A 27674-nucleotide genomic window follows, 5' to 3' on the forward strand; every position below is an offset into this window, starting at 1 on the left:
ACTTCCTTTGTGGAGCCGAACCAGAAATATTGTCTTGGTGGGGGGGTGGGGGGGAGCAGGGGAGGAAGTAATCCTTGGCGGGGGGTGAGGGCAATGAAAGATCAGCAGCAGATAGGATATTTTTTATGGCACCGAGGAACATTTATGCATCAGTGGATAGGAAGGACCTATTTCCCTTAGCACAGGGGTCAATAACCAGGGGGCATATATTTAAAGTAGTTGGTAGAAGGATTAGCGGGGCAATGAGGAAACATTGCTTCACCCAGAGGGTGGTGGGAGTCTGGAACTCACTGCCTGAAAGGGTGGTAGAGGCAGAAACCCTCATCACATTTAAAAGGTACTTGGATGTGCACTCAAAGAATCGTAACCTACAGGGCTATGGATCTCGCGTTGGAAGGTGGGATTAGGCTGGATAGCTCTTTTTTGACCAGCACAGACACGATGGGCTGAATGGGCTCCTTCAGTGTCGTAATTTTTCTATGATTTCTATGACCAATGCCATTGCTTTTATTGTGGAAATTTCTGAAGCAGTCTGCAGTGGTCTTTTTGAGGACTAGAGTTTTCTGTTATCAATTATATCTCTCATATAATCGGTTATATCTCTCAAGGGAAAATAACCACTATACCACAACCATCATGGGATTGTATAAACTGATAGAGTTGACATCCAGTAATAAAAATTGCTTCATGATAAGCAGCACTAAGACAAGCTGAGAAGCCTTATGGAAGAGAGGAGAGAGAAAAGAGAGTAGCTGGCAGAGTCAATATGGAGAGTCTGTTTAGAGTAAAGCAGCTCCTCAGTTGAGTCCGCAGAGAATGTCAGTGGTGTTACAAGCAGAGTTTACCTTTCACCAAGAAGTTTCCCCTCCCAGAGGGAGGACCCATGGTACTGGTTCAGAAGTAGGGACTTTAATCCAACAAGCTTCATAGGCCTTCTCCCTAATGCTATATTCAGAAGGCTCATCACTAACCTGGAGGATTTGGTCCTTAATCTCAGGAAGAAAATCTTTGAGAAACATTCTTACAAGCTCTCTTTTTTTTGGCTCAGGTTTAACTACTTCCCTGCCACAACCTCCCATAGGTCACTGGGTTGTGACCTTTCAGCTGTTCAGTAGGCATTGCAACTATGAATGGCTTGTCGATACTATGGAGCTTCTTGTATTCCCATGTTTATTAGCTCATATAGTCACAGCACATAATCTAGACTTCAGTGCAGTACCGAGGGACTGCTGCACGGTTCGAAGTGCCATCTTTCGGCATTGTTTAGGTTGATGTTAAGAAACCTCCAGAACTATTTGAAGATGAGCTGGGCATTCTCCCAGTGTCCTGACCAACATTTCTTCCTCAATACCACCAATAACAGATAAATTAGTTTCTCAGCTCATTTGCTGTTTGTGTGACCTTGCTATGCATAAGTGGTTGTTATCGTTGCCTGCATAACAAAGACTGTAGTTCATTGTATATGAAACAGTTTTGGAAGTTTCTGAAAGATATGATAAGGCGCTATATAAATGCAAATCTGTTCCTTCTCTTGCTCTTCCCGAGGAATCATAGGTTGATAAGAGACAGCAACTTTTTTGGATGTTTTATTTTGAAAAAACGAACATTGCATACAAAGAGACTACAGGTTGAAGCAGTAAAGCACTTAACAATTTATGGCCCAAATATATATATATACATATATATAAATTTTGCAAAACTTTTTTAACAAAAGATCACAAAAGTTTTCATGGAGCTGTTGGTACAAGATATTTGGTTGAGCAACTTCACAGTTGGCAGTAACAACAATTGAATAGTGTCATTAATTCTGTTGAAGAGTAAATGGTTGTCAATTGGATTGATCAAATGATCACATCAGTTTGATTGACAGTAGTGATGTTTAGTAGGAGCCTTTGCTAGTCGCCGTGAAGATGAATTCAACAAGGTCCATACTTTTGAATCAGGATTTTCGACCTGATGGCCCTGAAATGTAAAAAGCATCAGGGTATTCTGAGATCAAAGACATAGATGACAGAGCAGGTGGTTGCTTGGTTTTTAAGTTGTCATCACTCTACCTTGATCTAATCAGCCAAACAACTTGAAAGATTCATTTTTACAACACGTCAGAATTTCATACAGTTATCACCTAAGGAATGTTGAGTACCATGCAGGCAGCCGAGGGTCCTATCTGTGAGGAGGATGCATGACTCAGCATTCTTTGGAAGCAAGATAAATTACTTAAAACAGAGAGAGAAATAGTTACAATTAACATTGACAATGTAACAGATGGAATAGTTGGCTTGGCTGTAGGAGCTGAGAGCAAACTGGCAGACCGAGCTCTTCATCCAGCCCCTCTTTCTGGTGAAATCTGGGCCATTATCTGGAAGATTTAGATGAGAGGTTCAGGGGTATGTATAGCATGTATCGCAGTACATAGGTGAAAACGAACAAGTGGTATTGGCTGCTCCGGGCCAACCATCTGCTGGGCAGAGGTCCAGCCCATGATGTATTTATGCTTGACAAGCACTACGAAAATGTTTCCCACTCCAGCACTAGCATAATAGAATCAGGCAAGAATGTGCAGATTGTGGATCTTGAGTTAGTTAGTTAGATTCTTCTGTGTCTAGTGGCACATGTGGCATCCGATTTCTTCAACTTGCTGTCTATCCAGAACAAAATATTTGTCTGCAATTGGAGGATCATCTTGCCTAACATCAAGCAAATCGTTGTTCTCCACAGTTGATGTTTATATTTACCAGTCTGTAACAGACTTGTCTCTGGGTTGTTTCCATAATTAAAGGCATTTTTATGTGGACAGGTCGCTAGCCTGACTCACAGTCCACTACCAGGAGGACAGGCTTTTAGTCTGGCTCCTACGTTTTGATCTGTCTGGCTTGGTGGTTCGATCAGAAGTTATACTTTAGCCAGCATAGCTCTCAGAGTCAGAGGAGCACGCAAGCTTTCCCCTTACGTCATAAGAACATAAGAAATAGGAGCAGGAGTAGACCATTTGGCCCATCGTGCCTGCTCCGCCATTCAATAAGATCATGGCTGATCTGATCCTGGCTTCAACTCCACTTCCCCACCAGCACCCCATAACCCTTGACACTCTTTATCGCTCAAAAATCTGTCTATCTCCACCTTAAATATATTCAATGACCCAGCCTCCACAGCTCCCTGGAGTAGAGAATTCCACAGATTCACGACCCTCTGAGAGAAGAAATTCCTCCTCATCAGCTCTCATTCTTCTAAACTCCAATGAGTATAGGCCCAACTTGCTCAACCTTTCTTCATATGACAATGCCATTCATCTCAGGAATCAACCTAGTGAACCTTCTCTGAACTGCCTCCAATGCAAATATATCCCTCCTTAAATAAGGAGACCAAAGCTGTACATAGAAACATAGAACCATAGAAAATAAGTGCAATAGTAGGCCATTCGGCCCTTCGAGCCTGCACCACCAATCAATATGATCATGGCTGATCATGTAACTTCAGTACCCCATTTCTGCTTTCTCTCCATATCACTTGATCCCTTCAACCGTAAGGGCCATATTGAACTCCCTTTTGAATATATCTAATGAACTGGCCTCAACAACTTTCTGTGGTAGAGAATTCCACAGGTTCACAACTCTCTGAGTGAAGAGGTTTCTCCTCATCTCGGTCCTAAATGGCTTACCCCTTACCTTTAGACTGTGACCCCTGGTTCTGCACTTCCCAAACATCGGGAACATTCATTCTGCATCTAACCTGTCCAATCCCGTCAGAATTTTATATGTTTCTATGAGATCCCCTCTCATTCTTCTAAATTCCGGTGAGTATAAGCCTAGTCGATCCAGTCTTTCTTCATATGTCAGTCCTGTCATGCCGGGAATCAGTCTGGTGAACCTTCGCTGCACTCCCTCAAGAGCAAAAATGTCCTTCCTCAGATTAGGAGACCAAAACTGCACACAATACTCAAGATGTGGTCTCACCAATGCCCTGTCCAACTGCACCAAGACCTCCCTGCTCCTATACTCAAATCATCTCGCGATGAAGGTCAACATGCCATTTGCCTTCTTCATCGCCTGCTGTACCTGCATGCCAACTTTCAATGACTGATGTACCATGATACCCAGGTCTCGTTGCGCCTCCACTTTTCCGAATCTGTCACCCATCAGATAATATTTTGCCTCCCTGTTTTTGCCACCAAAGTGGATAACCTCACATTTATCCACATTATACTGCAATTGCCCACTCACCGAACCAGTCCAAGTCACCCTGCAGCCTCTTAGCATCCTCCTGACAGCTCACACCGCCACCCAGCTTAGTGTCATCTGCAAACTTGGAGATATTGCATTTAATTCCTTCGTCCAAATCATTAATGTATATTGTAAATAGCTGGGGGCCCAGCACTGAACCTTACAGTACCACACTAGTCACTGCCTGCCATTCTGAAAAGGACCCGTTTATTCCTACTCTTTGCTTCCTGTTTGCCAACCAATTCTTGGATGATGTGGAATCTGTATGGGTGGACATGCAGAATACCAAATGGCAGAAAACGCTAGTGGGAGTTGTGTACAGACCACCAAACTGTAGTAGTGAGGTTGGGGACAGCATCAAACAAGAAATTAGGGATGCACGCAATAAAGGTACAGCAGTTATCATGGGCGACTTTAATCTACATATAGATTGGGCTAACCAAACTGGTAGCAATACAGTGGAGGAGGATTTCCTGGAGTTTATTAGGGATGGTTTTCTAGACCAATATATCGAGGAACCAACGAGAGGGCTGGCCATCCTAGACTGAGTGATGTGTAATGAGAAAGGGCTAATTAGCAATCTTGTAGTGCAAGGCCCCTTGGGGAAGAGTGACCATAATATGTTAGAATTCTTTTTAAGATGCAGAGTGACACAGTTAATTCAGAGACTAGGGTCCTGAACTTAAGGAAAGGTAACTTTGATGGTATGTGACGTGAATTGGCTAGAATGGGCTGACGAATGATACTTAAAGGGTTGACGGTGGATAGGCAATGGCAAACATTTAAAGATCACAAGGATGAACTTCAACAATTGTACATCCCTGTCTGGAGTAAAAATAAAACGGGGAAGGTGACTCAACCGTGGCTAACAAGGGAAATTAAGGACAGTGTTAAATCCAAGGAAGAGGCATATAAATTGGCCAGAAAAAGCAGCAAACCTGAGGACTGGGAGTAATTTAGAATTCAGCAGAGGAGGACAAAGGGTTTAACAAGGAGGGGGAAGATAGAGTATGAGAGGAAGCTTGCTGGGAACATAAACATTGACCGCAAGAGCTTCGATAGATGTGTGAAGAGGAAAAGATTAGTGAAGACAAACATGGGTCCTTTGCAGTCAGAATCAGGGGAATTTACAATGGAGAACAAAGAAATGGCAGATCAGTTGAACAAATACTTTGGTTCCATCTTCACGAAGGAAGACACAAATAACCTTCCGGAAATACTAGGGGACCGAGGGTCTAGTGAGAAGGAGGAACTGAAGGAAATCATTATTCGGCGGGAAATTGTGTTAGGGAAATTGATGGGATTTAAGGCCGATAAATCACCAGGGCCTGATAGTCTGCATTCCAGAGTACTTACGGAAGTGGCCCTAGAAATAGTGGATGCATTGATGATCATTTTCCAACAGTCTATCGACTCTGGATCAGTTCCTATGGACTGGAGAGTAGCTAATGTAACACCACTTTTTAAAAAAGGAGGGAGAGAGAAAACGGGTAATTATAGACCGGTTAGACTGACATCAGTAGTGGAGAAAATGTTGGAATCAATTATTAAAGATGAAATAGCAGCGCATTTGGAAAGCAGTAACAGGATCGGTCCAAGTCAGCATGGATTTATGAAAGGGAAATCATGCTTGACAAATCTTCTAGAATTTTTTGACGATGTAACTAGTAGAGTGAACAAGGGAGAACCAGTGGATGTGATGTATTTGGACTTTCAAAAGGCTTTTGACAAGGTCCAACGCAAGAGATTGGTGTGCAAAATTAAAGCACATGGTACTGGGGATAATGTATTGACGTGGATAGAGAACTGGTTGGCAGACAGGAAGCAGAGAGTCGGGATAAACGGGTTCTTTTCAGAAAGGCAGGCAGTGACTAGTGGGGTGCCGCAGGGCTCAGTGCTGGGACCCCAGCTATTTACAATATACATTTAGATGATTTAGATGAAGGAATTGAATGTAATATCTCCATGTTTGCAGATGACACTGAGCTGGGTGGCAATGTGAGCTGTGAGGGGGATGCTAAGAGACTACAGGGTGACTTGGACAGGTAAGATGAGTGGGCAAATGCATGGCAGATGCAGTATAATGTGGATAAATGTGAGGTTATCCACTTTGGTGGCAAAAACACGAAGGCAGATTATTATCTGAATGGCGGCAGATTAGGAAAAGGGGAGGTGCAATGAGACCTGCATGTCATGGTACATCAGTCATTGAAAGTTGGCATGCAGATACAGCAGGTGGTGAAGAAGACAAATGGTATGTTGGCCTTCAATGCTAGGGGATTTGAGAATAGGAGCAAGGAGGTCTTACTGCAGTTGTACAGGGCCTTGGTGAGGCCTCACCTGGAATATTGTGTTCAGTTTTGGTCTCCTAATCTGAGGAAGGACATTCTTGCTATTGAGGGAGTGCAGCGAAGGTTCACCAGACTCATTCGCGGGATGGCAGGACTGACATATGAGGAGAGACTGGATCGACTGGCCTGTATTGACTGGAGTTTAGAAGAATGAGAGGGGATCTCATAGAAAAAAATAAAATTCTGACGGGACTGGACAGATTAGATGCAGGAAGAATGTTCCCGATGTTGGGGAAGTCCAGAACCAGGGGATTCAGTCTAAGGATAAGGGTAAGCCATTTAGGACTGAGATGAGGAGAAACTTCTTCACTCAGAGAGTTGTTAACCTGTGGAATTCTCTACCGCAGAGAGTTGTTGATGCCAGTTCATTGGATATATTCAAGAGGGAGTTAGATATGGCCCTTACGGCTAAAAGGATCAAGGGGTATGGAGAGAAAGCAGGAGATGGGTACTGAGGTGAATGATCAGCCATGATCTTATTGAATAGTGGTGCAAGCTCAAAGGGCCAAATGTCTACTCCTGCACCTATTTTCTATGTTTCTCTATCCATGTCAATACATTACCCCCAATACCATGTGCTTTAATTTTGCACACTAATCTCTTGTGTAGGACCTTGTCAAAAGCCTTTTGAAAGTCGAAATACACCACATCCACTGGTTCTCCCTTGTCCACTCTACAAGTTACAGCCTCAAAAAATTCTAGAAGGTTTGTCAAGCATGATTTCCCTTTCATAAATCCATGCTGACTTGGACCAATCCTGTCACTGCTTTCCAAATGCGCTGCTATTACATCTTTATTAAAATTGATTCCAACATTTTCCCCACTACTGATGTCAGGCTAACCAGTCTATAATTCCCTGTTTTCTCTCTCCCTCCTTTTTTAAAAAGTGGGGTTACATTAGCTACCCTCCAATCCATAGGAACTGATCCAGAGTCTATAGAATGTTGGAAAATGACCACCGATGCATCCACTATTTCTAGGGCCACTTCCTTAAGTACTCTGGGATGCAGACTATCATGCCCTGGGGATTTATCGGCCTTCAATCCCATCAATTTCCCGAACACAATTTCCTGACTAATAAGGATTTTCTTCAGTTCCTCCTTCTCGCTAGACTCTCGGTCCCATAGTATTTCCGGAAGGTTATTTGTGTCTTCCTTCGTGAAGACAGAACCAAAGTATTTGTTCAATTGGTCTGCCATTTCTTTGTTCCCCATTATAAATTCACCTGATTCTGATTGCAACAGACCTACATTTGTCTTCACTAATCGTTTTCTCTTCACACATCTATAGAAGCTTTTGCAGTCAGTTTATATGTTCCCCGCAAGCTTACTCTCATACTCTATTTTCCCCCTCCTAATTAGACCCTTTGTCCTCCTCTGCTGAATTCTAAGGGCTAGATTTTCCACTTTCAGGCTAAGGCCGAAAAAAATGGGCCTTGTTCCAGCGATGCGAGATCTATCGCCCGTGCTGATCACCGGCTCAAGGCCCATTTTTGCGATTTTCCACTCGGCCTTAGCTCAGCGATGTCAAATGGGCGATGTCATTTCTCGGCGAGCTCCTGATCGCTCAAAGAAAACGGAAGTGAATGAAAAAAAAAGCTTCGCTAGTAACGCATTGCTGCGCATGTGCAGGTTGATTTTTTTTTCAGTTTGATGCTTCTTCCCACATTTTGAGAGGTCAAGGATCTTCACACATGCTCAGAAGCTCTGGGTGGATCTTGGAGAGAGAGAGAGAGAGAGAGAGCAGAAAGGAGGCAGGTCAGAAAGTCTTATCCAAATTACAGATAAATTTAAAGATTAGAGGGAGGTGCAGGAGAGAGAAGGGCCAAACCCTTCAGCGAAGATGCAAATGAGGCCCTCATAAATGCTGTCAGCTCCAGGTGGGAGGATCTGACACGGGGTGGGCAGGGGATACCTTCACCCCGTGCATATCGCAGGAATTGGTCCGAAATAACCGACGTAGTCACATCGACCTCCAATGAAACGCGCACACCGGACCAGTGCCGCAAACGGCGGAACAGTCTACTGGTAGCTGCGAGAGTAAGTTGAAATTTATATTTATGTATTATTTAATGATCTAAATAGTAACTAGCATCTGCAATGTTATTGTGTTACATTTAAACATAACTACATTTTACGCAACCCAGCATAAAGTTAAATGTTGTAGTGCGAAATATGCAACGTAATGCTAATTTGTAATACAGCATTTAAATCTTAAATGTCTTCAATGTCTTAAATTGCCTGATCCATTTGCTTATGCCATGCAATGTTATCGTTTAATTTACAGAAGAAGGGTGGGGGTGCTGCCATGATGCACACACTAAGCCAGTACGAGGAGCTCGCGGTGGCCTTGGTGGGGCCAGAAAGCCATTCGGTCACATCCCGTGGTGTGGCCGAACCCACCCTTGAGACATGTGAGTAATGAGAAATGTGCATTGTGAGCAATGTGTGAATCATTAGTAAATATTGAAAATATCACAGTTACGCATGTAATGTTATGCAATTATAATATAATCTGATATATAATTGTGATGTACTATAGATCTTCGAATGAGGTCATGTTAAACCTTGTGATCACTTGTGCATATGGGGTAATGGAAAGCATTGCAATGTTTTCAATTGGAGAAAAATTGTAATGTAATGATTTGAATTGTTAAACGTTGTTTGTCAAATTAAAGGTCAAGTGATCGTCGAGTCGGTGGAATCCATTACCACCACCACTGAAACTTCACCGAGATCGCAGGGGACTGAGGAGGAAGGGGAGCCACTGCGGACTCCTGCTGCTGTGGTATATCAGCAGGAGGAGGAGGAGATTGACGAGACGGAAGAAGAGGAAGAGATTTTTGTGGGGGGGGGGGGGGGGAACAACCTGCGGCCATCTCAGTTGAGATAGAAGAAGCACCGGGACCAAGCGGTGTGCAGGTGGCAAAGCTAAGGCGTGTCACATTGCAAACGCCGACCCCACGGAGGTCTGGTCAGCGTGGCGAGCAATCGCCTACCATGGAGGGCCAGACAGAGAGCTTGATTTCCCTGTGCAGGGAGACGGTCATGATTGGTCGTGACCTTATCCAGGGGTTCGCTGGATTCTCTGCGAACTGGAGCCAGTTCTCTGCAAACTGGAGCTAGTTTCCAGCATTCTGGAGCAAGTTCTGCCAGAACTTCCCGAACTGGTCTTCTGAGCAGTCGCAGACTGCTCGGGAGACCTTGGAGGCGATTCGGAAGCAGACAGCCGTAACCAATGCCCTACGGCATGCGTTGATGGCTGAACATGGCGCTGCACCCCAAGGTGTCGTGTCTGTTCGCAGCGAGACCCCGAGCACGCAAGCGAGTACGGAGGACACAGTTCCTCTGGACTCGGAGGTGGAGACTCAGGCTTCCGCTTCCTCTCTGCCACCTCCACCACGGCAGGAAGTCTTGACATCCCACTCTGCACAACGTCTTGGTGTTGGTTTGCGTAGGCCAAAATGGGCAGGTGGGGTGCGAACACGGGGTGGGACAGGATCTGGAGGGAAACGTGGCTGCAGGTAGGGAGGGGGGAGTGCTTCTCTATAGTTCACTTGTTTTAAAATGTTCACTTGTTATTACCAATTTATTATACTCTTGTTATTGTTACTAAATTGGCCAATTGTATTCAATAGTTAAATGTTCACTTGTTCACTTGTTATCATTACTTAACTGTTCACTTTCCATTATTTCTGAAATGGTCACTTGTTGTCATCACTGAGATGGTCACTTGTTGGCATGACTGAAATGGTCACTAGTTATCGTCACTGAAATGGTCACTTGTTATCATGACTGAAATGGTCACTTGTTAGCGTGACTGAAATGGTCAATTGTTATCATAACTGAAATGGTCACTAGTTATCGTCACTGAAATGGTCACTTGTTATCATGACTGAAATGGTCACTTGTTCTGTAAAATGTTCATTTCTTCTTCTTGTAACGTTTTGGGGATTTTGAGGGAAGGGTGGGTTGGTGCGGTGGGTGGGGGGTTGGAGGGAGGGTGTTGTTCATTAGTTCTTTGTTTGTTAATAAAAAAAAAATTTCTACAACTTTTGAACCTTCTCTCTTACTTACATAAGTTTTACAACGTATAGTTCTTCATGCAGATTTGTTTGTTTATTCTGTTTCCCCACAGAAAATCATTGAATAACTTCATTATGTAAAAGCTATTTAATAAATAATTCCAATATATGCATAAATAAGGTGATAATACCTATTTATATTCCCTGTCTCAAATTTCTGAGTACAATTTGCATCAATTTTACTCTCTAAATAACTCAGAACAATTTTCCACCCTTCCTCAGAGGCTAAAAATGGCGTCCGTAGTGCCCATTTCCCTCTCTAAGGCCCTGAAAAAGCAATTATTTTTGAGCACTCTTTTGGGCCTTGCAATGGCCCAGTGAAGTGCATATTAAGTGCTGAAACTTGGGATGGGCCTTGTGTGGGCGATCATCTCAGTGATCAAAGTGGAAACTTGGGGGCCTATTTTTCCAGCAATATTTTGGGCCTAGTTTCCACTTTTTGCTCAAAATGGGCGATAGAGGTCCATTTTGGGCCATAGGTGGGCCTTAGATGGGCGATGTGAAGTGGAAAGTCTAGCCCATAGTTCTCCCAGTCCTCAGGTTTTCTGCTTTTTCTGGCTAATTTATATGCCTCTTCCTTGGATTTAACACTATCCCTAATTTCCCTTGTTACCACAGTTGAGCCACCTTCCCCGTTTTATTTTTACGCCAGACAGGGATGTACAATCGTTGAAGCTTATCCATGTGATCTTTAAATGTCTGCCATTGCCTATGCACCGTCAACCCTTTAAGTATCATTCACCAGTCTATCCTAGACAATTCACGTCTCATACCATCGAAGTTACCTTTGTTTAAGTTCATGACCCTAGTCTCTGAATTAACTGTGTCACTCTCCATCTTAATAAAGAATTCTACCATATCATGGTCACTCTTCCCCAAGGGGCCTTGCATAACAAGATTGTTAATAATCCTCTCACAAGACCCAGTCTAGGATGGCCTGCTCTCTAGTTGGTTCCTCAACATATTGGTCTAGAAATCCATCCCTTATACACTCCAGGAAATCTTCCTCCACCGTGTTGCTACCAGTTTGGTTAGCCCAATCTATATGTTGATTAAAGTCACTCATGATAACTGCTGTACCTTTATTGCACACATCCCTAATTTCCTGTTTGATGCCATCCCCAACCTTACTACTACTATTTGGGGGTCTGTACACAGCTCCCACTGGCGTTTTCTGCCTTTTGGCGTTCCGCAGCTCTACCCATACCGACTTAACATCATCCAAGCTAATGTCCTTCCTTACTATTGTGTTAATCTCCTCTTTAACCAGCAACGCTACCCCACATCCTTTTCCTTTCTGTCTATCCTTCCTGAATAGTGAATACCCCTGGATATTGAGTTCCCAGCCTTGGTCACCCTGGAGCCATGTCTCCGTACTCCAGGTGTAGTCTTACCAACACCCTATATAGTTGGAGCAGGATTTCCCTTCTTTTATACTCCAACCCCTTGCAATAAAAGCCAACATTCCATTTTGCCTTCCTGGTTACTTGCTGTACCTGCATGCTAACTTTTTGTGTTTCATGTACAAGAACCCTCAGATCCCTCTGTACTGCAGCATTTTGTAATCTCTCCCCATTTAAATAGTAATTTGCTTTTTTATTTTTCCTACCAAAGTGGATGACCTCACATTTTCCCGCATTATACTCCATATGCCAAATTTTTGCCCACTCACTGATTCTTCATGGCCTCTTCACCTATCTTTGTATCATCAGCAAATTTGGCTGTTACACTCGGTCTCTTCATCCAAGTCATTAATATAAATTGAAAATAGTTGAGGCCCCAGCACTGATCCCTGTGACACCCCAATAGTTACAGTTTGCCAACCTGAAAATGACCCGTTTATCCCGACTCTCTGTTTTCTGTTAGTTAGCCAATCCTGTATCCATGCTAATCTATTACCCCCAACCCTGTGAGCTCTTATCTTGTGTTGTAACCTTTTCTGGAAATCCAAATACACAACATCTACTGGTTTCCCTTTCTCCACCCTGCTCGTTACATCCTCAAAGAACTCCAGCAAATTTGTCAAACTTGATTTCCCTTTCATAAAACCATGCTGACTCTGCTTGACTGCTTTTTGATTTTCTAAATGTCCTGCTACTGTTTCTTTAATGATGGACTGCCAAGGTGCAGTCACTTGGGATGTGTGGATGTTTGGTGTAATTATAAGGCGCACAGCAACAGTTCTTAACTAGGCTTCACACAATGATTATGCACTATATAAATATTTTCAATTTGCCACTCTTCTTCAGGGCCACGTAACTTTTTGCTTCCTTGCTCCCATGACTTACTGATGTGGGGAACTGCATTGCCATAGAATAATGGGCTAGACTTTCCACTATGATCGCTATCATCCAAAAAATGGGTGATATTTCCAGCCTTAGTGCTTTTTTTATTTTTCAGGATCGCTGGAATATCGCCCATTTTAAAAACCGCTTGTTTCGTCTTTTTCATTTCGGCAATAGCCTTAGCGATGTGAAATGGACCTTGGCGATGTATTCAGTCGTGCAAGGCTGGCGTCCATAGCAACGGCCGTTCTGCGCATGCGCGGTTTTATTTAGCAAAGAACGTTTCCCGCGATTCGGGAGTTCAGGGGTCATCAGCTCATGCTCAGAAGACTGAGAGGGAGAGGGCGGAGGAGAGAGAAGGGAAGCTGTCTGGAGGTAAAAAAATGTCCAGTGATAGCAGTATGCAGCAGGAGCGGACAAGGAGAAGGGGGGCGAAAGCCTTCTTCGATGAGGCCAATGAGGCCCTTGTTAATGAGGTTGAGAATAGGTGGGGCCAATTAATCCAGGGTGGGCATGGGAAACCTTCCCCCTGGACATATCAAAAAATATGGGGCGATATTGCCGCCGTAGTATCATCAGTGGCCCACGATAGGCGTGAGGCAGACAGTGCCACAAGAGGTGGAACAGCCTGGTTGCTTCGGCAAGAGTAAGTATTAAATTATTACATTTTAAATTGTAATGATGTACTGATTCATTAATTAGAATGTAAATCTGCCGGATTGTATTTAAGCTGGGTAATCTTGGGTAGCTTCCCTGCTAAGATTTGGACTGGGGTCGGAACCTGCGCCCTTTAAGTCTAATTTTGCTGAGATGCCTGACATTTAATCAACAATATTAATTATTATTATTTAAAGGAATGACTGGAAACAGACAGACCGCAAACATTCGGCATTTCTAGCACTTTAGTTTAGAAGGAGAATTTTTGTATGCTGTGAGCAAGTCCTTAACTTGGGCACAGTCTCTTTTTTGGTTACATTGATGGATGGGACACGACTGAGCACTGAGAGGTCCGGTCACCTTTACCCAGACTGTGAGCCTCTGGACTGGGGGTGAGCTGCCCTGGCTCACTGTCTGCCCTGGGACACTTTGGGACATTAGCTCCGGCCACACGGGAGTCTCCGAGCACAGCCCATGGACACGGTGCCACCTCCCATTACAGTCCTGTCATTGCCGAACACACCAGTGGTCCCGATTCCACCCCCTGGGGGACCTCCATCAATTCAAATAAACCACCTACCACCCCTCAGGCACCGAATGCAACGGCCCATGGATGGGGCCTTTCCTGGCGATTGTACGCGAGATGTTTGGTGTCAAGCATTAGTTCATAAACATAAGAACATGATGATAGATTGAGTAGACTGGGTCTTTACTCGTTGGAGTTCAGAAAGATGAGGGGTGATCTTATAGAAACATTTAAAATAATGAAAGGGATAGACAGGATAGAGGCGGAGAGGTTGTTTCCACTGGTCGGGGAGACTAGAACTAGGGGGCACAGCTTCAAAATACGGGGGAGCCAATTTAAAACCGAGTTGAGAAGGAATTTCTTCTCCCAGAGGATTGTGAATCTGTGGAATTCTCTGCCCAAGGAAGCAGTTGAGGCTAGCTCATTGAATGTATTCAAATCACAGATAGATAGATTTTTAACCAATAACATAAGAATTAATTTAACATAAGAATTAAGAACAGGAGTCGGTCATCTAGCCCCTCGAGCCTGCTCCGCCATTCAAAAAGATCATGGCTGATCTGGCCGTGGACTCAGCTCCACTTACCCGCCCGCTCCCCATAACCCTTAATTCCCTTATTGGTTAAAAATCTTATGTAACGTCTCCATTTCACATTTATTGCAGTAGTGTTGCTCCTCGTACATATGCCAGCGCGGCACAAACATTTTCATGTCTCCCCTTCTCTTCTAATAAGCTCAATTATGTTTTGCAGCTCCCCAGACTCCCCAGGCACAAAGGGAGGCCCTTGCACCAACACCTGTACCGCTGCAGGTTGTCTCACTGTCAAGAGCGAGCGCCGACATAGGTCGAGAGCTCCTCCAGGCACTTGGTGGGTTGACTGGCAACATTGCCACAATGTCCGCATGAATAACAGAGGGCATGGAGCGGATAGTTGTGTCAATGGGGCGAACGACCGACCCTGTCGATGCTTTGCGGCATGCGATAGTTTCGGGATATGGCGCTGCACCCCAAGGTGCCATACCACCAACCACCACGACAGATGCGAAACAGGAGGAAGAACTTCCTTTTGACCCGGAAGATGTTTCTTCGCAAAAATCTTCTCCTCCAGCCACTGAGGTCATTCTGCCAACATACACCCCCCCCCCAACCGCCACAGCAGCAGGCCTTGAGGTGCTCTGCTGCAAGACGTCTTGGTCCCATTACACGGGGAGTTAGTGGGAAACGGGGAGGTTACGACAAGGGCGGGGGGGGTCAAGGTACAGGAGGGAAGCGTGGCCACAGGTATGGGGTGGGGAGGGGGAGCTGTATATTGTGTTATAAAAGAAAATTGTTGAATGTTCACTGTTGGGGATGGTGGGTGGGTATTGTTATATTGTTCTGTTAAATATGTTGTTGACTGTTTGGGGGGGAGGGGTGTTATCTATGTCTGTTAAAAAAAATTTAAATTATGTGTTCAATTATTAAACATATTTATTTAAGTTTACAATTGTTGTGAAGTGTCTTCTAATAACGTAAGGTAAAACATCAATACACTGGTTGGAAACAATGGCCATGGCCAGGCCAGAATGAAATGTAACGCAACTGTAACTGTCACCAACGTAACTTCACGCATTTATGAGCTGCTGACGCAAGAGTTTTGCAGCTGCGTAACTACCATGGGGCATTTGCAATGTTGTGGGGTGGCATGGGGGCATGGGTTCATCACCAGGTTGATTGTCCTCCTCGAGGTCCTCGTTCACCTCCTCGTCCTCCTCTTCTGCCTCCCCTCTCTGCTGAGGTGGACCGGCGGTCCCATCTGGCAATTATTGTCCTCTCCTGATAGCTAGGTTATGCAACATGCAGCACACCACAATGAACTCAACGACCTGCTCAGGGTGGTATTGTAGGTTGCCTCCTGGGAGGCCCAGGCATCTTTTCGACGATATTGCGTGTGGCTATATGGCTTTCATTGTAGCGCTTCTCGGCTTCTGTCTGGGGCTAACACAGGGGGGGTCATGAGCCAGCTGGCAAGGCCATATCCTTTATCCTCTAGCATGCAACCGTGACCTTGTGGCTGACTCTTAAACAGGTCAGAGACAGTGCTCTCACGCAAGATGTGCGCATCATGACTACTCTCTGGAAAATTTGCATTTACTGCCATGATTATTTGCTTGTGGTTGACAACGAGCTGCACATTCAGGGAGTGGAATCTCTTTCGGTTTTGAAACACCTCTGCATCCTGTAAAGGTGCTCGCAGAGTGACGTGCATACAGTCTATTGCTCCCTGCACCTTGGGGAAGTTTGCTATTCTTAAGAAAGCCAAAGCCCTCTCAGTTTGTGCCTCCCTGGTCATAGGGAAGTTTATAAAGTCTATCCTGTGTGCATAAAGGGCTTCAGTCACCTGTTGAATGCAGCAATGTGTGGCGTGCTGAGAGATACCGCAAATGTCGCCAGCTGAAGCCTGAAAGGAGTCTGATGCATAGAAGGAAAGTGCCGCAGTAACCTTAACCTCAATGGGCAGTGCGATCCTGATGGTGCTGGTAAGCTGCAGATCTCCCTTAATTAGCTGACATATTCCACTGATGACATCCTTTTGGAAGCGCAGCTTTCTAACGCACGTGTTATCGGACAAGTCCAGGTATGATCGCTTATCCCTGTAAATGTGTTGGGTGTAACGTCTCCTTCTCCCCAGCAGTCTGCCACCTCTTTGATTGGGCACATAATGCTCTTCAATAAACCTTCTCCCATATCTATTCTGCAGCATGTGATTAGTCATCAATACTGGTTGAGAAATTACAGGCCACATCACTATAAATCACTATAAATGCCCTTAATTTGTCCTCAACAAATACAAATGTGATTAGATGATTGGCAAGAGACCAAAACGCCCTTAAAATCATTCACAAATTGCTTCGCCTGACAAGCACTACTAGTAGTCTTTTATTAAAGATCTTCCGAGTTACAAAATGGCATCCATGGTACCAAGTTAAGGTCAGGTGATTGCAGCTTTTCTTCAGCGTCTTTTTGGGCCAGCGATCATTTGGGCGAATTATGGGCGAAATGCCGAAAGTAGCGTTCATTATAAACACTATTCTCAGTCTTGCAGGAGGATGACCTCTTTTTTTTTAAAAAGCTCGGGCGATGCAGCTTATTCATATATGCCGAATGTCGCGCTGGCGATAAATGGGCTATAATCAGGCGCTAGTTTCCACTTTTCAGCAAATATGGGCGATAGCCTGCATCTCAGCACATATATAGGTGCTAAATGTGCAATGATGTGCTGAAAGTCTAGCCCTACATAGACATTTTGGCACAGAAGGAGGCCATAAAGCTTATTGTGGCTGCGGTAGTATTAGCTATTCATCTGTACTCCCATTTCACACCTCTTTTACCCATACCCTTACTGGAAGTACCGGAGTTATTTTCCTTGTTTTATGCTATGTTAGAATGCTTTAAGATGATTTAAATGGTCAAGCTATCCAAGCATCCTTTCGCTTAGGTTTTTTGTGTTATAGCAATAGTGGAAAGAAGGGAAAATCTTAATCTTGTCTCTATGTATGAACAACAGGCAGGTTGGAAATGCAAGGGTGATCCGAAGCTGTTGTCTGAATACTTTCAATATTTCTGTACTATGGCATAAACAGTATCACACACATGGTGCCCCTAAACAATCCAAATTCAAGACCCAATTTGAGGAGGTTATCGTGTACATCAGTGGGTGGGACAGGACTGAAGTAGTGGTGGGTTGGTGAAGCCAGAGACCCCCTCATGGCCTCATGGTCAGCATCATAATCTCATTAGGGACTTTTACACAACTCAAATTAAACTCCATCACAGAGCGTCAAGGTACTGCTTGAAGTTTGTTAACTGCAGCAGCATTTTGACACTGTTCTCTTGTTTTCTTAGTGTCAGCTGTGGCTCAGTGGGTGGCACACTTGCCTCCGAGTCAGAAGGTTCTGGGTTCAAGACCCATTCCAGGGACTTGAGCACATAAAAAAATCTAGGCTGACAATCTAGCGCAGTGCTGCACTGTCAGAGGTGCTGTCTTTCAGACGAGACATTAAACCGAGGTCGTGTCTGCTCTCTCAGGTGCATGTAAAAGATTCCACAGCACTATTTCGAAGAAGAGCAGGGAAGTTATCCCTGGTGTCCTGACCAATATTTATCCCTCAATCAACATAATAAAACAACAGATTATCTGGTCACTGTCACATTGCTGTTGGTGGGAGTTTGCTGTGCACAAATTGGCTGTTGCATTTCCCACATTACAACAGTGACTACACTCCAAAAATACTTCATTGGCTGTGAAGTGCTTTGAGACATCCGGCGTTCATGAAAGGCGCTATATAAATGCAAGTCTTCCGTTCATTTTTAGGAAGGGAAGAAGACTCTAGCCACAGCCAGTGATCATAGAGCATCTCAGAGCACCATGTGCCACTATCACTACTCTGCCACACACCTGCAGGATTACACACACTCTAAAGAATGTAGAAAGTAAAGTTAAGGAGAATGTACAGAGGGAGTCATGTGCTCAGGTGAGACGGAGCAAGTGGTGTTAGCTGCTTGAGGCTAGGTACTTGCTGATTGGAGTCTATCACAGTTCCTATCTCTGCCGTAGTTCTGAGGGATTCAAAATCTCACCAGGTCTGCCGAGGAATGAAGTACGCTGCCAAGCAAGATCATCTACATGAGCTACTTGTATTCTGGCAGACTACACTGCAAGGTCTGGCGACGAGACAATGCACAGATCTGCACACAAGAGACGAATGATAGCCTGCACTGTGAGCTGTCCTGGAGTGTGTGGCACCTCTTATGGCATCTGCAGTGGATCTCTCAGTGGTGCAAGTCACAGTTACAGTGAGAACTCTTCTGCTAAATAGGCATAAGGTTCACCATCCTAACGATGCTGTCTTGGTTGGTTTCAACATACTAAGAGACAACCCTGAGACAGGAATTTACAAACTTCATAGATGCCAGAAGCTCTGCTGTGAGTCAGATATTATGGGAGTCCCAACAGCAAGTAACTTACAAGTAGTCATCACGGATTAGGATAGAAACATAGAAACATAGAAAATAGGTGCAGGAGTAGTCCATTCGGCCCTTCGAGCCTGCACCACCATTCAATATGATCATGGCTGATCATTTTTGCAACTTTAGTACCCCATTCCTGCACACCCCTTGATCCCTTTAGCCATAAGGGCCACATCTAACTCCCTTTTGAATATATCTAACAAACTGGCATCAACAACTTTCTGTGGTAGAGAATTCCACAGGTTCACAATTCTCTGAGTGAAGAAGTTTCTCCTCATCTCGCTCCTAAATGGCTTACCCCTTACCCTTAGACTGTGACCCCTGGTTCTGCACTTCCCCAACATCGGGAACATTCTTCCTGCATCTAACCTGTCCAATCCCGTCAGAATGTTATATATTTCCATGAGATCCCCTCTCATTCTTCTAAATTCCAGTGAATATAAGCCTAGTCAATCCAGTCATTCTTCATATGTCAGTCCCGCCATCCCAGGAATCAGTCTGGTGAACCTTCGCTGTACTTCCTCAATAGCAAGAATGTCCTTCCTCAGATTAGGAGACCAAAACTGTACACAATATTCAAGATGTGGCCTCACCAAGGCCCTGTACAACTGCTGTAGGACCTCCCTGCTCCTATACTCAAATCCTCTCGCTATGAAGGCCAACATGCCATTTGCCTTCTTCACCGCCTGCTGTACCTGCATGCCAACTTTCAATGACTGATGTACCATGACACCCAGGTCTCGTTGCACCTCCCTTTTTCCTAACCTGTCACCATTCAGATAATATTCTGCCTTCCTGTTTTTGTCACCAAAGTGGACAACCTCACATTTATCTACATTATACTTCATCTGCCATGCATTTGCCCACTCACCTAACTTGTCCAAGTCACTCTGCAGCCTCTTAGCATCCTCCTCACAGCTCACACTGCCACTCAGCTTAGTGTCATCTGCAAACTTGGAGATATTACATTCAATTCCTTTGTCTAAATCATTAATGTATATTGTAAATAACTGGGGTCCCAGCACTGAACCTTGCGGTACCCCACTAGCCACTGCCTGCCATTCTGAAAAGGACCCATGGTGAGCGGGCAGGTAAGTGGAGCTGAGTCCACGGCCAGATCAGCCGTGATCTTGTTGAGTGGTGGAGCAGGCTCGAGGGGCTAGATGGCCTACTCCTGTTCCTAATTCTTATGTTCCTACTCTTTGCTTCTTGTCTGCCAACCAGTTCTCTATCCACGTCAGTACATTACCCCCAATGCCATGTGCTTTAATTTTGCGCACTAATCTTTTGTGTGGGACCTTGTCAAAAGTCTTTTGAAAGTTCAAATACACCACATCCACTGGTTCTCCCTTGTCCACTCTACTAGTTACATCCTCAAATAATTCTAGAAGATTTGTCAAGCATGATTTCCCTTTCATAAATCCAAGCTGACTTGGACTGATCTTGTCACTGCTTTCCAAATGTGCTGCTATTACATCTTTAATAATTGATTCCAACATTTTCCCCATTACCGATTTCAGGCTAACTGGTCTATAATTTCCTGTTTTCTCTCTCCCTCCTTTTTTAAAAAGTGGGATTACATTAGCTACCCTCGAATCCATAGGAACTGATCTAGAGTCGATAGAATGTTGGAAAATGACTACTGATGCATTCACTATTTCTCGGGCCACTTCCTTAAGTACTCTGGGATGCAGACTATCAGGCCCTGGGGATTTATCGTCCTTCAGTTCCATCAATTTTCCTAACACAATTTCCTGACTAATAAGGATTTCCTTTAGTTCCTCCTTCTCGCTAGACCCTCGGTCCCCTAGTATTTCCGGAAGATTATTTGTGTCTTCTTTCGTGAAGGCAGAATCAAGGTATTTGTTCAATTGGTTTGCTATTTCTTTGTTCCCCATTATAAATTCCCCTGATTCTGACTGCAAGTGACCTACATTTGTCTTGACTAATCTTTTTCTCTTCACATATTTATAGAAGCTTTTGCAGTCAGTTTTTATGTTCCTAGCAAGCTTACTCTCATACTCTTATTTTCCCCCTCCAAATTAAACTCTTTGTCCTCCTCTGCTGAATTCTAAATGTCTCCCAGTCCTCAGGTTTGCTGTTTTTTCTGGCCAATTTACATGCCTCTTCCTTGGATTTAACACTATCCCTAATTTCCCTTGTCATCCACGGTTGAGCCACCTTCCCCGTTTTATTTTTATGCCTGACAGTGATGTACAATTGTTGAAGTTCATCCATGTGATCTTTAAATGTCTGCCATTGCCTATCCATCATCAACCCTTTAAGTATCATTCGCCAGTCTATCCTAGCCAATTCACATCTCATACCATCGAAGTTACCTTTCTTTAAGTTCAGGACTCTAGTCTCTGAATTAACTGTGTCACTCTCCATCTTAATGAAGAATTCTACCATATTATGGTCACTCTTCCCCAAGGGGCCTCGCACAACAAGATTGATAATTAATCCTCTTTCGTTACACAACACCCAGTCTAGGACGGCCAGCTCTCTCGTTGGTTCCTCAACGTATTGGTCTAGAAAACCATCCCTTGTACACTCCAGGAAATCCTCCTCCACCGTATTGCTACCAGTTTGGTTAGCCCAATCTATATGCAGATTAAAGTCACGCATGATAACTGCTGGCTCTCAAGCCAATGCCATGGTGACAATATGTGGATGTCTGTATTTAATTTATATGACTATAGACATACAGGGTAAACGTGATCTAAAATTGGCTTTGACCACCCACGTCACTGGATGAAGTTCATTGTTTCAGTGGCAATGATGACCATTCTACATAATTAGCTCCAGAATCAGTCCCTAGCAAAGACAGATGTCTATCATGGATGGATTTCATGTCAACGTTGCTGCTTATAAATTAATTAAGACAAAAGCTGATTGATGGCCAGGAATGACTGCTTGAAATATTAATGGGAACATTTTGACTTTGTGCGATTGTGTAAATGAAAATTGGGAGAGATGTAAAATGGGATGCTGATTCGCTATCATCCATTTTATATTATCGTACAAGGTCAAAATCTACCCCAATATATGTGGAATAGACAAGTTCAATTAAAGAAAGAACTTCTAATTATATAGCACCCTATCACATCCTCAGAACATCCCAAAGTGCTTCACATCCAATGCATTACTTTTGAAGAACATTTACTGTTGTGTAGGTAAACACAGCACTCAACTGAATGAGTGATCAGTTCATCTATTTTTGTGATGGAGGAATGTTGACCAGGATTACTCACCTTTCTTCTTTAAGTAACGCTATGGGGTTGTTTATCTCCACCTGAACAGGCAGGCCAGGGCTTCAATGGAAAGATAGCATGTCTAACTATGCAGTACTCCCTCAGGGAGCGTGAGTCAGAGCTAGGGCTGTAACACAGTAGCACCAGTTGTCTGGCCTGTGCTCCCACCCAGTGAGTATCTGTGCTAGGAGTGCAGGCTTGTTGAGTGTGCCCCCAGTGAAATATGCATTGGGCAGTAGTGCAAAAATGGGCGATAGTGCTTCGGCAGCCCGTTTTACACTCTGTCTGGTGTTATACTGCCCAAGATTAATTTCACCCACATAGTGTTCTAGCCCTTTCTCTAACCTCTTACCGCATTCAGCACTGGGCTCGGTGTGAAGCTCTATAAAGATACCCCTCAGGTTTCTGCTTTTAAAAGAACACAAAAGATGTAATTTTACCAAACTGCGGCGCAGAGTCGACATTCATTGCCATACGTCACCCCGTTAGTTCCACAGACCGGTGCATAGTTGTTATCGCATAGTGGGATCTTCTTGGGTATCTGTTTACAGTATGGCTGGATCTGAAGACAGAAGCAATTGTAGCAGTTCAAAATCCCAGACTGGCATTATGAACATTCAGAAAAGGGGAATAAAATGTGCACATCTTACCTCCATGAGTAGTTCGCTCACTACAACTGGAAGAATCAAAATAACAAAAAAAATTATTGCACAATAAAGATCAGCGACTATCAGAAAAATACGAAGTACATGCTGTCTTTAACTGTATCTCTAAAGTTTCACATAGTGCTAAGTCATTTAAACAAAACCAATGTTTTACAAATTAGTGTTAGAGTTATTCTACCAGGAATTTAATAAAATAACAAATTTCCAGTTAATTTCAAATTTGGAATCACAATTGTACAACGATCAGCAGCTGAACATTTAACTTGATTGTATGAATTCCCTTGTTTGCTCTTTGAATAGAGACATTATCTCACTTATTCACTTAAGTGTTGCTCCTTATGAAAACATGGGTCAGCTTCCACATGTATGCCAATGACAACCATCTCTACCTCTCTATCACATCTCCAGATAAATATTGAGAAAACGGAGGACATGGGGGAGAAATTGCGTTGGGGGCGATAACTTTTCCGTGAGCGCAAAAGTATCACCGGGCGCGCCCCGAATGAATCCGATGCGAACTTCCGGTTTAGCGCTCCAAGGAGCAAGTGGAGTGCTAAAGCAAGTGCTACCACTTCCTTTGGAATGCTAAAGCCGGCAAGAGGGGCAGTAGCGATGCAGCGCTACCCAAAGTCGAGTGCCGGGATCCGAGGCTCCTTCCCTCCCTTGAAGGGAAAGGCCAGTTCTGCAGGCTCTGCATAACAACAATCTCCCTCGTTGCCGACAGCAGCCGTGATCTGTGACGATCAGCCCCAAGCACTCTGACAGAGTGCAGGGCTGATCAATCGTGGTAGATCAAATTGTAAAAAAAGTAAGTGCTGAAAAGACATTTTTTACTTACCTGACCATCATCACCTTTAAATAGCGCTCCCCTAGTGGCCGGTCTCCCTAACAACGCCTCCTGCAGCTGCCAGTATAGATACCTGGCGATGCTGTAAGGGACGGAACCGAAGTTCGGATCCGGGGCACTACCGGGGAGCTGTGTAGCCGGATGACGGTCTCCGAGCCGATAGTGCCCCGTTATCGCCCCTAGAGGCATTAATGGGAGGCACAAAGGAGGCCAATTTCTAGCCCCTTATCTTCAGTTCCGGCCACAAACTTCGTACCCTCGCCACCGCATCCATCCCTCTCCCTAGCTACTGCCTTAGGCTGAACCGGACTGTTCACAACCTCAGCATTCTGTTCAACGCTGAGATGGGCTTCCAACCCCGTAGGCCCACCATCAGAAAGACCTACTTCCATTTCCAGACTCAAATACTCCAATGTTCTCTTGGCCAAACTCCCATCTTCAACCCATCCATAAAATTCAGCTCATCTAAAACCAGGCTGCCTGTACCTTATCTCACACCAAGTCCTGCCTGCCCATCACCCCTGTCCTCACTAACCTACATTGATTCTTCCGATTTAAAGTTCTCACCCTCCAATTTAAATCCCTTGTCCCTCTCGATTCCAATCTCTGTAACTTCCTTCAGCACTTACAGTCCCTCCTGAATGGCCATTTCTCTGACTCTGGCCTCTTGAACACCCCCTCCTCCCTTTGCCCCATCTTTGCTAGCAATTTCTTGCAGCACCTAGGCCCCACTCTTTGGAATACGTTGAATAAATCCCTCCACTTATCCACTTCCCGCTCTTCCTGTAAGACCATTCTTAAAGCCCAGCTACTGACCAAGTTTTTGTCACTTCTCAATTTCTCAGTCCTTCACAGCTTCCATTTTGCGTTATGCCTCTGTGAAACACATTGGGAAAAATATCTGTATAAAGATACCATATAAAAACAAGTTGTTATCTTAATTCTAATATCTGGTCTGCTGCTGCATCCACAGTTTTCTGGTCCTTTGCCAGGAATTTGATCGGTTTCTGCTCCATTACTCCCGATTCTGCTCCACTGCTGATGAATAACCTTTGCTCTGCCGCTTTCAACCTGCTTCCCATTGCTACTGACTCCATTCACCCCTCCACTGGTGTACTGGATCTGCGAGTGTGCACGACTAATCACCAAGCCCTCGACTCACCTCCGCTGGACACCTGGATCAACCTACGCTAGCACATGGACGATTCTCCATACCTCCTTGGCTCACCATTTTCCAAGGAAATACCTCTAGCAGTTCGCCCACTAATGCCCTGCCCCTCAAACAGCTCTTCGAATTACTAGAACATACACACCTGTCTCCAAACCTGAACATCAATTCAGCGGTGCTCCAAGCTGACTCCACACTATCTGTGTCAACTTCATCCCACCTCAGGACCTCTGACTTTAACTGTAGACTCTCTCTTCTTGTCTCCTCCCTATTCTTCATTTACAACCAGGACATATATATCCTAATCTTTTTAATGCCTATGTAACCTGAGTTTCCCTGTATTCATTCACATTCACATTTTGGCTGCTGCTCTATACCGAGGCCCGTTACTCCAATCTCCCTTTTCCTTTCTCTTCTCTTTATCCCATTTGAACCCTTCCCTCCTGACTCCTCCCATTCCTGTTACCCAGTAATGCCTCCTTTAATTTCTCCCTTCTCAGGTACTTTGCCTCCAAAACCAACATTTCACTATCCCTCAACTTTCCTCCTCACGTGTCATCATCCCAGGCTTAACTCTCTCTCCACAGACTTAAACACAAAAATCTAGGCTGACACTCCAGTGCAGTACTGAGGGACTGCTGCACTGTCAGAGGTGCCGTCTTTCAGATGAGACGTTAAAGTGAAGCCCCGTCTGCCCTCGCAGGTGGACGCAAAAGATGCCATGGCATTATTTTGGAGAAAAGGAGAGGAGTTAGCCCCGGTGTACTGACCAATATTTATCCCTCAATCACTAAAACAGATTATCTACTCAATACCTCATTGCTGTTTGTGGGACCTTGCTGTGCGCATATTGGCTGCCATGTTTCGTACATTACAAGTGACTACACTTCATTGGCTGTATAGTGCTTTGGGACGTCCTGAGGTTTTGAAAGGTGCTATATATATGCAAATATTTCTTTCTCTAGGATAAGTCCACAGCTTCCGTCTGTGCTTTTTTCGGCATTGTCCGAATAGTCCATCAAGGTACTTGCCGTTGCCTCCATACGAGCAGCAACTCCAACTACCCCATCCTTTTCTCTCGTCAACTATCTCACACAGCGCGCCTGATGGGGGTAATCTTGCCAATCTCCTTCCCGTCCCACTCACCCCTCCCATCACTGACTCCATGGACTCTGCCACAATCACCACGCCTCTTCACATCTCCCTTCAGAATGCCCGCTCATTTGCAAACAAGGCACTTGCCATCCATGGCCTTACTGTGGATGATTGCATTGACATCATGGCTTGGCAGAAAATTGGCTCATGGGTGATGACATCTTGCCCCTTACTGAAGCCTCCTTGCTTGGCTATACTTTCCACTAACTGTCCCGCCCAAACCACCACGGTGGCGGTGAGGCCCTTATTACCAAATCTTACCCTTGGTCTGTCCCCCTACTCCTGTGGCACCTTCTCCTCCTTTGAGCACCTCCCCCTATTCAACTCATCTCGATTCTCTACTGTCCACCCAAGCTCCACCCCAACTTTCTCACTGAGATAGCCTCACTGCTTTCCTGCCTCCGCCTCTGCACTGAATAATTTCTCATTTTCGATGATTTATATCTCCATCTAAACTCACCTTGCCCTCTATCCTCTGAGTTTTCTATCCTCCTGTCCTCCCTAAACTTCTCCTTCCCTCTCTCACCCATATTCATGACCACATCGTTGGTCTCTCTATTCCTATCGTCTCAATCATACACAAGGCCATCTCTGATTACCTTTTCGTATCCCTATCCATTCACATCCCCACTTTCCCCTACCAACCTGATTTCCTTCTGCCCCATGAAAATCTCTCACTTAAGTCACTCACCGGCACTTCCAAACTGCCAGCTGTCTAGCCTTTGGCCATTTGTTCGTTCGCCACAATACTTCTACAGCTTTCAATCTGCTCAATTACACCCTCAGCTCTGCCTTTGATGTCCTTGTCCCCAATAAAACAGACTCTCTCTAGCCCTAGCCATCCTCCCTGGTACAACCCTCTCCTTCGCTCCCTTATATAGGACTCACAACTAGTCTAGCCATTCATCGCCAGATCTTGTAGCACTATCAGGCCCTTCTCTCCTCTGCCAAAACTGTTCACTACTCCAGGATCATCCTGGAATGCAAAGATAACCCCCGGCTTCTTTGCTCCACTACCAACCATTGCCTTAACCCCGCTCCCCTGCCCTCTCCAACCTCACCTCCAATAAGAGGAATCAAGGGTTATGGGGAGCGGGTAGGAAAGTGGAGTTGAGGCCAAGATCAGATCTGCCATGATCTTTTTGAATGGCGGTGCAGGCTCAAGGGACCAAATGGCCTATTCCTGCTCTTATTTCTTATGTTGTTATGTTATTATGTAAATGCAATGAGCTCATGGACTTCTTTGTCACTAAGATTGAGACCATCTTTTCAGCTGCCAATGCTGCTTCCCTCATTTCCCCTAGTCCACCAAGCCAAGCTTGCCCCAAGCTTCCCCCATGCCCCAGCCCTGAACTCCCATCTTTCTCTAGTTTCTCTGCTATCTCCCCTAAACTCTCACCAAGCTCAGCTTCCCCATGAAACCTAACTGCTATCTCAACCCTATTGCCACT

General features: G+C 44.6%; 1 protein-coding gene across 1 annotated transcript in view; it reads right to left on the minus strand.

Annotated features, from left to right (window-relative positions):
- Positions 1-1616: 1616 nt before the first annotated feature.
- Positions 1617-27674, minus strand: part of LOC139280552 (serine protease inhibitor Kazal-type 1-like) — a 33290-nt gene continuing 7232 nt past the window's right edge. Inside the window, exons 2-4 of the mRNA XM_070900080.1 lie at positions 23039-23064; positions 22829-22950; positions 1617-1962 (exon numbers count right to left, since the gene is read on the minus strand). Coding sequence (XP_070756181.1) covers positions 1917-1962; positions 22829-22950; positions 23039-23064 — 194 coding nt within the window. The 3' untranslated portion in view covers positions 1617-1916. The remainder of the gene's footprint in view (positions 1963-22828; positions 22951-23038; positions 23065-27674) is intronic.

This window comes from Pristiophorus japonicus, chromosome 1 (genome assembly GCF_044704955.1).
Source record: "Pristiophorus japonicus isolate sPriJap1 chromosome 1, sPriJap1.hap1, whole genome shotgun sequence".
NCBI lineage: Eukaryota > Metazoa > Chordata > Chondrichthyes > Pristiophoridae > Pristiophorus > Pristiophorus japonicus.